Source organism: Zalophus californianus, chromosome 3, assembly GCF_009762305.2.
Source record: "Zalophus californianus isolate mZalCal1 chromosome 3, mZalCal1.pri.v2, whole genome shotgun sequence".
NCBI lineage: Eukaryota > Metazoa > Chordata > Mammalia > Carnivora > Otariidae > Zalophus > Zalophus californianus.
In genome coordinates, this window is record NC_045597.1 from 93,819,350 (window position 1) to 93,831,457 (window position 12,108).

Below are 12,108 nucleotides of genomic sequence, written 5' to 3' on the forward strand. Positions count from 1 at the left end.
ACACACACACACATGTCTGTGAGATATACATGGCAAAATATAGTAATAGTAATGAATAGTAAGTACCAATTTTTTAAGGGGGGAGAGGGGTGAGGGAGGAAAAGAATCCTAAGCAGATTCCACACCCAGTGCAGAGCCCAAAATGGGGCTCCATATCTCAGGACCCTGAGATCATTACCTGAGACGAAATCAAGAGTCAGACACTTAACCAACTGAGCCACCCAGGTGCCCCCCAGATTTTTTTTATTTTTTTTTATTTTTATTTTTTTTAAATATTTAATTTATTTATTCATGAGAGACAGAGGGAGAGAGAGAGAGAAGCAGGCTCCCAAGGAGCAGGGAGCCCGATGCGGGACTCGATCCCAGGACCCTGGGATCATGACCCGAGCCGAAGGCAGACGCTTAACCATCTGAGCCACCCAGGCGCCCCAGATTTTTTTTAAATAATCGTGTTGGGTCATGATTTTTCTTTATATTATTTAGCATGTTGGAGTTTTTCCCTTTTTAAACAGGGAAACCTTGAACCCAGCTGGGTTTCCCATGTTTGGGGAAATCACAGGGGTCAGAATGGTCTGAGTGCAATTTACAAGCCTCTCCTGAGAGAGCCATCTTTGTGATCATAGTTATCTTCCCTGCCACGTAAGTACTGGCATGTTGGGATTTTAAAAAAACAATGAAGTATCACTTATATAAGTACAACAAACAATAAAGCCATTTCTACTTTTGGAGAGAGAAAAGAGAAAAACAAAAACTCCTTTTACTCAAGAAACACAAAACAGGAAGGTCTTTTTGATGAAGACTAAGAGCAAAAAATTAAGGTAAAACCAAAAGCAAAATTCTATAATTAATTTTTTATGTCTCTAATGGCAGTAGACACCAAGCAGATGAACTTTTTAAGGACTTACCCTCTGTAAGCCATTTCCACTGAAAAAACACTGCTTCATTTAAAACACATCTACCATACCGCACACATTACTACAAGAGCTGGGGCCAGTGGAGTGAATAAAACAGACAAAACTCCTGCCTTCATAGAGCCTACATTCTAGTGGGGGAGAGAGACAATAAAGGAAGTCATTCCTCACAGCTCTGAGACAGGAGGGCAGCCAAGCGTTCACCTATCTCATGCAGAACAGCAAGAACTATTCTGTAGAGGTTAAAAGTGTGGGTAAAAACTGGGAGGCCTGCATGAGAATCCTGCTACATCCCTTACTACCTCAGTTAAATTATTCCAAATGCGCTGTCCTAGGTTTTCTCACCTGTAATGGAATTTATCTCACTGAATTATGGGGATTGTGAGATCATACACAAAAATTGCCTGGCATAGATAAATGCAAAGTAAATGTTAGCCACTATTAGATACACTGGCTATCTTCTGTCCCCTCACAACCCCATACAGTTGATTCCATCACAGCAGCCAGAGTGATCCTCCATCCACTCCCAGATTTTATTATGGAACATTTCAAACATAAAAGTATAGAGAATAGTTTAATAAACACTGCACTCAGGCCTCAGGTTCAACAATCATCATCATGGTCAATCTTGTTTCCTCCCTACCATTTACTTGAACCCTCTCACCCCAATTATTCTCAAGCAAATCCTAGAAATCATGGTATTTGTAAATATTTCAGTTTATCACCGTAAAACATGACAACTCTGCCAGATTGTTAAAAATGCAAGTCAGTTTATACTCCTTCCAGGGGAGGATCTCAGCCCTTAAATCCAAAGTCCTTACCATTTCTAACATGGAGCCACACAAGTTCTGGCTGCTACCTATCTTCCTCTCTAATCACTTTCTCTAGCACTGCCTTGTTCCTTCTGGCCCATTACTGGCCTGCCTACTCTTCCTTCAACATGACAAGTGGGCTCCAGCTCCATGGCCTTGTGTTGCCTCAATCCTTTACTTACATTAGATATCTGTTGCACCAATCAGAATTTAAGCTCCATGGGACTAAGCTGTGTATTTTGTTCTTCATTGTATTCCCAGGGCCTGACACAATGCTCAGCAGAGTAGGTCTTCGATAAATATTTGCTGCCACCAATTTGGTCATTCTTCCTCCTTTCATTTATTGGATAATCCTGTTAGACTGTTGCTCACACATCTCAAACTAGACCTGTGCCAGTTTAACTCCTTTTTCCAATACAAATTTGTTCTCTTTCCTGTATCCCCTTGTCCATTTTATGTCACTCAAATCTGATGGTCTTTCCAGATACTCCTGTCTCTAACACACCTCCATCTAATTGATCAACAACTTCTTATAGTTCTACCTACAAAATGTTTCCCAAGTTTGTTCCCTAGTCTCCATTTCATCACCACTGTTTCAGTTCAGGCCTTTGTTATTTTCACTTGGATTACTGCAATAACCTTCTAATTGGTTTCTTAGTACTGAATCCTTACTTCTAACCCATTCTCCATCAACTGCTCATAAACCTGTTTTCTAAAACATATACCTATGTCATTTCACTCGTTAAAAAGCAAACTGGTTACAAACAGCTCCTAAAAATATGAAGATAACTAAATGGCACCCAAAAAAATAAACTTATTTAACAATGTGATTTAAAGAAATACGGAAATGGACTGAATACTACATGAAATTAATCATTATGTTTTTCAAAAATGTTTTAAAAAATGAAGGAAATGAACTTTCTAACAAAATGTTACATTAATAATTACTTGATTCAGCCTCGTCAGAACTATAATGCTTGGCACAGGGTTTATCTCACTCATGTAAAAAACAAAAAAAGGGAATGAATAAACTAGACAAATTATTTCATTACTCCCTCAACATAACTTATTTAGTTAAATAAAGGATCATGTTATAATTCTGTAATATTTGGAAAAAGGGTTTTTAGTAATTTTAATCTTTTAAAAACAATTCAGACACTGAAATAGAGGTGGCTTACCTTGCAAATACCCTTTCTTTATTTGCTTTTTCTTTGCCATACTGAACTGACTGGACTTCAGTTCTCCCACTGAAATACATAAACATGCACAACAATAAAATCTTAAAGAGAACTCTAAGATAAAATAAGAACATACAACATGATTATATTACAACTTCATAAGAGACACATTTCTAGCAGAGACAAGGGGGCAGAGGATAAGAAGAAAAGACTGGACTAAATTCCAGTTCTACCTGAATGGATGAAGCTTATTTATGGCTCTTCCACTAATGAACAACGATGTGTTCCATAGACACTCCATTTTCAGATACTTCTTTATTTGAGAATGACTATCACTCTCACATCATCGGTTGGGTCTGTCATTTAGCTAGTGTTTCTACTACTCCTTGATGAAGGACCTGAAACATGGGGAATCTTGATTCTTGCTCTTTTCTTGGGCTTTTCTTTCTTGTCTACTGATGATCACAGATATGAAGACTGTTTATATCCTCAAATCCTTCCTTGTCCAGACATAGGCAACTCCAGACTTTTGTATACAGGAAGGAACTAAGGACAGAAATATGGTTGCAAATTGTGCACTATAAGCAATTTGTCCTGAAGCTGATCCGTCTAGCAAGCACACAGTTTACGCATGGAAACTGAGCCTCCTCTGTGGTAAAGCAATGTGTTCAGACCAAATCTGTTACTAAAAACTTGGTTCTCAGAGAATTTGCTACTTGACACATCACATTATTTAAGTGTGAACAGCCATAAATGTCTAGTATATCAAATGTAACCATTTACACATACAGGTATAATTCATATAAGAACAGGCAAAAATAGGTTTCCAAAGCAAAGCAAGAAATTTTAAGATCATCTTCCATGGATAAGTATGGATACATGTGAACAGAATGGTCTGTCTGTTGAAGTTTTAATGGAGAAGTCAGAAACCTAACCATGATTTTTGAACTTAGGTACACTGAAGTTTCTTAAGAAAATGTATTTCCTCTAAGAAGGATAAAATATACTTGCAATTGTGAAAAAGCTAACAAATTGAGGTTCACTATTATTTTGTATTTCCACATTAGAACAATGATTTTAATCCCTTGGATATTTTGAAAGAGAGATAATAAAGGTGTGTATTTGACTAGGTTGGTGGAGAATAGATTGTCTGATATCTGAATTCCATCTCTTAGTCTAAATAATATATCAACATTTTAAGTCTTACAAAAGTTCTAGTATTTCCAACCACTGCTTATTATGAAGGAAAAAAATATTTATTTAACGCATACCCATTAGGGATAGGACCGTGTCCAGATAACATTTGTCATGCTGCCACTCCTTCCTCAATTACAGGATTATTAATCATTTTGATGATTAAAAAGTATTTTGGATATGTTTTAAAAGTTCGTAAGGACTACAAACATAAAACTTAACTTTACAATTATAAACATATATGGCTTACTTATATATACTAATTTAATATTAACTGAGCTGTCATGGGTCTCAATCCTCCCTCCTGTGATCGGCTGTTTCATAGGAGGCTTGCTAGGTTCCTTTGTGAGTTGGCTTTCTGTTAGGTTCTACTTTTTTTTCTGGTGGGAGATCAGAAAGTAGAGGAAGTCAAAAGCAGAAGACTGGCAGACGCTGGTGGCTGCTGTAACAATAGTGGGAATAGAACGCTGGGAGAAACAGCACCTTCTGGATGCTATGTACCATCCTTGATCAAAGCAGCCCCTCTCGGGGCAGATCCAGAACCGACTGTGACAGTGGCTCTTATGATGGAATAGCAGGTTTAGGCTTATGGACACCGGCCTAGATGTCACACAAGTTTCTGATCCTTAAGTATTACCCATTCATCCTATTTACTTCTCTAAAACCCTCTTTCTCCCTTTTGTTTTGACAGCCTCTCTAATACCTGTGTAACCAATTCCCTCAAACCGCTTTTATTTGAAAAATCAAAAGAACTTTCTATGTCTCTGACTGATAATTTACCAGTGAAGAGGATTCAAATGGGACACTATTACTCAAAAGGCTGGATTAACAAGTTGGATTTTGTAACAAAAACATGAAATATGAGGGAGCATATTTCATATTTTCCATAATATTGTTTTTTAGGGTTTAATATTACTATTATTAGAACAAAATGCAAAACTGTACCATAATCTAAGAACACCAAATTCTGAGAGTAAGATACTTATTTTCAGAACAATGAAAAAATGACAATTCGTAAAAGAATACAGCCTCATTATAAGTAATTTCAGCAATATAGGAAAGCAAAACAAAAATATTTTTTTAAAACCCCAAATAAAAAAAAATAAAGTTAAATTAAAAAACAGTAAGACCCCCAAATTTAGCCAGAGTCTTATCCCTAAGAAATAATCTCCATTATCAGCAGGTAAAAATCATTCTAAAACTCTCTCTCTATACATAAAAAATGCTATAAATAGGGACATAATTCTATTAACAAAATGATTATGCTATATATCCCACTTTTAATGAAAACAGTATTAAACTGATTTCCCTTGGACTAAAAGAAAGAAAAAGACTGCCATTCATATATAAAGAAAGAGAGATTAGGAAAACCTTAAGGAGTTGGTGTTATTAATATTTAATTTTTGTTAATATGGATTCTCATACTTCCACTAATCCCTTGCTTCCTCATTTTCTTATATTGTCACTTTTACTTTATCAAAGTTTACAGCATTTTAATTCTGTTCTATAGTCATAATCATGATAGTTATCAAGGATTAGTTCTATGTTTAAAGGACCTAACCTTTATTCTTACTTCTTTTACCAAGATTCTTTTTGAGTCATGTTGACTTATCTCTCGGATAGCTTAATTTTCTTAAAAAAGTTTTTTTTTCTGGGTGCCTGGCTGGTTCAGTCAGTAAAGCATGTGACTCTTGATTTCAGGGTTGTGAGTTAGAGCCCCACAATGGGTGTAGAGATCACCTAAACATAAAATCTTAAAAAAATTTTTTTTTTCCCAATGGGCTCAGAGATGTTATATTCACTGAAGTTTTGTATATTTGATGTTTATTGGCTTTAGACTTGAACGGCAAACTGGGTAAGTTTGATATTTTTCAGTCACTTTTTTTCTTTAGGACGTGGTAGACAAAGAGTAGTTCATGTTATTATTAAAAAGAATACCATCAACTTTATGCCAAAACATTAACTTAGAGGGAAGAGATAACTTCCTTCAAAAACATGAACTACCAAAGCTCACTAAGAGAAAGAAAACCTGAACTGCTTTGTATCTATTAAAGAATCTGAATGTGTTGCTCAAAAGCTTCCTATAAACAAAACTTCTGCTCTAGATGGATTAATTGGTAAATTCTGCCAAACATTTTTTTTAAAGATTTTATTTGAGACAGAGTGAGAGAGAGTGAGCATGAGAGAGAGCACAACCATGGGGAGCAGCAGAAAAAGAGGGAGAAGCAGACTCCCCACTGAGCAGGAAGCCCGATGCAGGGCTGGATCCCAGGACCCTGAGATCATGACCTGAGCCGAAAGCAGATGCTTAACCAACGGAGCCACCCAGGCGCCCCTGCCAAACATTTTAAAAGGAAATAATACCATCACTACAGAAATTTTTCTAGAAAATTGAAAATGAGGGAACACTCCCAACTCATTCAGTGAGGCCAAAATTACCCTAACACCAAAACCTAACACTGATATTACAAGAAAAGAAAACTACAGAGCAGTATCCTTCATGAACACAGATGTAAAAATTCTAAACAAAAATTTGGCAAACTGAATAAAACAGCATAGGAAAAGGATAACAGATCATGACCAAATGGGGTTTACCCTATGAATGTGGGGTGGGGTTAACATTTGAAACTCAATGTAATTCATCATACAAACAAATTAAAAAGAAAAACCATATAATCTTTGTAATAGCTGCAGAAAAAAACATTTGTCAAAAACCAATATCCAATCCTAACAAAAACTTCCAGCAAATGAGTTGTAGAGGGAACTTCCTCAACATGTATTATATATAGCATCTATGAAGAGCCTACAACTAACACTGTACTTAATAGCAGAAGACTGAATATCTGGCCCCCCTCCCAAGATAAGGAAAAGACAAGGATATTTATTCTCACCACTTCTATTCAGCCCTGTACTGGAGGTTCTAGCTGGGGGAATAAGGAAATAAAAAGAAATAAAAAGGATCAGAATGAAGAGGAAGAATTAAAACTGCCTTTATCTTCTAGGTAGAAAATCTGTTGGAAGCTACAAAAAAGCTCCTAGAATAAGTGAGGTAACCAAGGTCTCACTAAACATTAAAAAAAAAAAAAAATTGCATTTCTGCTTAATAGTGAATAGTATGAAATTAAAATTTAAAAAGACCTCAAGAAATTAAGGATAAATTTAGCATAGACCTGTGAAACTTGTAAATCTGTGAAAGACCTGTACACTGAAAAACTACAAACTGAGAGAAGTAAAAGACAACTTAAATAAGTAAAAGACATACCATGTTTCATGAGTTTGAAAACTCAATATTTTTAAGATGTCAATTCTCCTGAAATTGATCTATAGTTTCAGCACAATCCTAATTAAAATCCAAGAAGTGGGTTTTTTTGTTGTTGTTTTGTTTTGTTTTTGAGAGAGAGAGTGTACATGAGCGGGAGTGGGGAGGTAGGCAGAGGGAGAGGGAAAAGGGAGAGAGAATCTCAAGCAGGCCCCATGCCCAGCACAGAGCCCCAAGTGGGGTTCCATCCCACAACCCGGAGATCATGACCTGAGCTAAAATCAAGAATTGGACACTTAACAGACTGAACCACCCAGGTGCCCCCCTAAGAAGTCTTTTCTGTAGAAACTGATCAGCTAGTCCTAAGGTTCAGATGAAAATGCAAAGGACCTAAAACATTTGAAACAACTTTTAAAAAGAACAAAGTTGGATGACTAATACTAGTATACTTTAAGACTTTATAAATAAATCCAAAAATAAGTCCACACAAATACTGAAAATTTTCAACAAAGGGGCAAAGGCAATTCAGTGGAGAAAGAAAGGGTAATCTTTGCAAAAAATGGTGGTGGAACAACTGGCTATCCATATGCAAAAAAATGAACTTATATAGCTTTTGTATATACTTCACACCATATACAAAAATTATTTCCAAATGGATCACAGATCTAAGTATAAGAACTAAAACTATAAAACTCTTAAAAGAAAACAGAGGAATAAATCTTTTCAGATTTGGGTTAGGCAAAGATTTCTTAGATATGACGCCAGAAGAAAGATCCATGAAAGAATACAACGGTAAATTAAACTTCATCAAAATTGTGTACTCTTCAGAAGAGGTAACAACAGGCACTGATGAAAACGTAATGGAACTCTGATAGCTGGTGAGTACATAAAATGGTAAAAACCGCTTTGAAAAAATGATTGGCAGTTTCTTGCAAAGTTAAACATACATCTACCTTGTAATCTAACCATTCCACTCACAGGTATTTAACCAAGGGAAGTTAAACCATATAAATATTTCTACATGAATGCTCACAGCAGCTTTATTTGTAATAGCTCAAACCTGTAAACAACCCAAATGGGGGAACAACAATCACTTAATATCCATAAGCAAGTGAATGGATTAACATATTGTGATATATCTATACAGTGGAATTATACACAATAAAAAGAAAGTAACCACCAATACAGACAACAACATGAATTTCAGAATAATTATGCTGAATCAAAGAGGCTGGATTAAAAAGAGTATGTAACATATGTTTCAATTTATATAAAATCCTATAAAATGCAAACCAATTTATAGAGACAGAAAGATCAGTGGCTGCATGGGGACAAAGAAGGGTGGAAGAAAGAGGTTACAGAGGAGCATAAGGGAAAAATGGGGGAGGATATGCTTGCCATCTTGATTATGGGGATGGATTCAGGGATGTAAATATATCTCCAAACATCAAATTTTAGAATGTTAAATATGGTAGCTTATTGTACACCAATTATGCCTTAATAAAGCTGTTTAAAAATATAAAATCTGCCCGTACTAGGCCCATAATCTCCCAAGGGCAATAACAGCCTGAATGGCAGGTATTGCTCCTCACCCTGCCGATATTTTCTTAGATTGTTCTTTAGCTTGTTTTTATTAACTTCTGTGGTTGAAATTTCATTCTGTTTCAGTGATTCTTCTCCCAAACCGGTTTCTTTAACTGTCTTTTGTACTTGTTGTCATTGTGACTAGATTTTGTTTGCTGCAGTATAGATTGGGTAAAATCCTTGATTTTTTCCTCATTGTATCTGACACCAGTGTGAATTACAGTTGAAGGCAGGTTACTACATTCTATGTATTCTTTGTTGCCTAAAAGAAATGGTGTGAGTACATTTATGTATATGTCGTATTTTCAAGGACAGAGGGAAGGAAGAATTCTGCTAAAGGTAAGTGTAGTCCTTAGATAATAACCCTGATGGTCACTTAATAATTAAGTTTATTGAGGGACCACTGTTATGGTCTATGCTATTTTCTCAATGGAGATTTCTTCTGCCCCTCCTCAGATTTAGATAAGGCTTTTTAAATTTTTTTCTTGACTTTCACCAATGATCTAATAATATTTGCTCTCCCAGTCCATCCATCCGTCCATCTGTCCGTCTGTCCGTCCGTCCATCCATCCATCCATCCACCCACCCATCCATCCACGTAGGCTCCACACCCAGCATGGAGCCAAGTGCGGGACTTGAACTCATAACTCTGAGATCAAGAGTTATGCGCTTAAGGCACTAAGCCACCCAGATGTCCCATCAGTCTATTTATTTTTAAATTTACAAGTACCATCACCTTACTTCTCTCAAAATTGCTTTTAGGAAGGTTACAGAAGAGTTAAACATGACACTACTTAAGAATCTGCTGTGCCATTTTTGTGGTTAAAAGTTTCCTAATTCTGTTTAAGTGTTGCCACTGAATTTGGGGGCTGATTTGGGGGAGCATATATTTTTAGTAGTATATTAAAAGCTTTATACTGTTATTTTTTCTGAGATTACAAATTGGGCATTTATAAATGTTTGAGATTTATAACATATATCTTTTCTGGGCCACATCTAAATATTTTCTACATGAATATATAACATGAATTAATCTAACATATAATGATAAAAGGTTTTATTTACTGAAGATGGAAAATCTTTTGTGAAGCAGAAACAGAAATGGATAACATTTGTTTTAGTAGAAGATTATGAATGACTTTGCTATGTGATTCTTACCAGGTTGCACTTAAAAACTAGCTTTCATGGATCTTTTAGAATTCCAGAGGCAAAATTAATCAGAACTTCTCCAAATTTAGAATTATCCCTCAAAGACTGTTTCCTTCAGGAAAAAATAAAAGCTATCAAGAATAAATAAGACAGTTTTAGGAAAAGGAATCTGGGGTTATTGTTCAATGACTAAATGTGATTTTTGCATAACAGCTGGTTGAACTCTTTATAACAAAGGGTTTAACAAACTCATTCATAAAAAAGCAAAGTACAGTTATCCCCTACTTTTTCAAAGTTTGTGTTATGCCACTCTGCTTTTACAAAAGAAGGGAGAAAATAGTATTCAGCATTTGTTTTGTAGCAAGCCACTCTAGACGCTGCACACACCGCAAGCAGTGAGAGTACCCCACCAAGCTCCTTCCAATGAAGTACACTCAGCATCTCAGCATTAAGCCACCAGAGCTTTGAACTGTGTCTTTGAGTATCTGTGCTTCCTCTCAATTTATTTTGTGCATTTGTTAGCAAGATGTGTCCTATGAGAGGTGATTCTTGGGGTCTGAAAATGCAAAATAATTTTTCCATATAAATTAATGGTAATGGCTTCTTCACACCATTTGGCTTACAAAAGGTTTCATAGGAACATTCTACTTTTGGATAGTGAAACTGGCAATTATATGCTCATGCAGAAGATACTTTTGCTTTTACAAATAAAGATGTCTTAGAACAAAGAAAAGTTTTCTTGCAAATATTTAACAAAGACAATGGAATTCATAACATGTCTAGAACATAAATAATTAAATATGATTAATTTATTTTAGAAAATAATGATCTGAAATATAGTCAATGGAAGAGGTTTCTCCATCTGGTTAAATCACAAGAACCTTTAGAACTTTTTGCTGATCTACAGGGTCCATGCTCCAGAGAGTTTGACTCAGTAGGTGTGTATGAATTATAAACATTCTGTGATTGATTAAACAGACCTTTATTTTAAAGTGAGGAAAAATACAATAACAAAGCATGAATGCATAAGCAATACTTACCAGTACCGAAATTTTGAACCTAATGTAAAATAATGTGCAAAAAAATTCTTTTGAGGTGGAAGTGGTCTGTCCAAACGGAAGAATGTGTGATGTTCTACACATGCTTTCCATAAATTTTTGCATGCTCTGTAATTCACCATATTAAATCCCAATAATGTTTCTCTAGATTCATGCTGTAATAAATGACAAAATGCAGAGAATACCAGGAAAACATCAGGGTCTAATGCTCCATTTAGTTTACTTTCTACAGATAAATATTCTAGCTCCATTTAGTTTACTTTTTACAGATAAATATTCTAGTCTTACAAACAACTAATCCTTGTAGCAGTACCTTTTTTGCTTATCCAATAAAAAAGCAGTAAAATAAATGGAAAGGTTTGCAAAATGTGGATCTTACCTCATTCTGTAATATTATGACTCAGGACTTTTATTTTAGAACATAGTTAGAAATAAGCTTAAAAATTGATATATATGTTTTCAAAACTTACTAGGTGTAATTCTATTTCAAGGTATAATCCTGGCCCATAATTAAGCTTTAAGATATACTATCACACCTATTAAAGATAATTTGAAATTTATAAATCTATCTAGATTGTCAATACATAGGAATATTCATTCAGTACTTCTGAACGCTATTACGCAACTCAAATTTTTAAGTAGCAACATAAGAGAATCATTTAATTTTTCTCTAAAAGTTTGGCACAAATTAATATTTAAATGGTTTCAATGAAGTAAACTATATATAGTAAGGCACACATTTTAAGTGTACAGCTCTGGTTTTCACACAATGAGTGCAACCATTAAAACCCAACCAGAACAAGAACTGGATTATTACTAGCAACTCTTAAGTATTTTTTGTGCCCCCTTTCTATGAGATTATCTTTGGAAAGGTAATCACTCTTCTGACTTTTATCACCACAGATTATATCTGTTTTTGAACTTTATATACATGGAATCATACATACATTTCTTTAGGTCTGA

General features: G+C 35.2%; 1 protein-coding gene and 1 pseudogene across 6 annotated transcripts in view; both read right to left on the minus strand.

The window, feature by feature from the left end:
- PTPN4 (protein tyrosine phosphatase non-receptor type 4) overlaps positions 1-12,108 on the minus strand; it is a 186,706-nt gene that overhangs the window by 49,610 nt on the left and 124,988 nt on the right. For all 6 annotated transcript variants that reach the window (XM_027589022.2, XM_027589021.2, XM_027589020.2 and 3 more), the window contains 2 exons: positions 11,128-11,300; positions 2,902-2,970 (listed from right to left, as the gene is read on the minus strand). In XM_027589022.2, the coding sequence (XP_027444823.1) occupies positions 2,902-2,970; positions 11,128-11,300 (242 nt within the window). The remainder of the gene's footprint in view (positions 1-2,901; positions 2,971-11,127; positions 11,301-12,108) is intronic.
- Positions 522-647, minus strand: LOC113921220 (annotated as a pseudogene).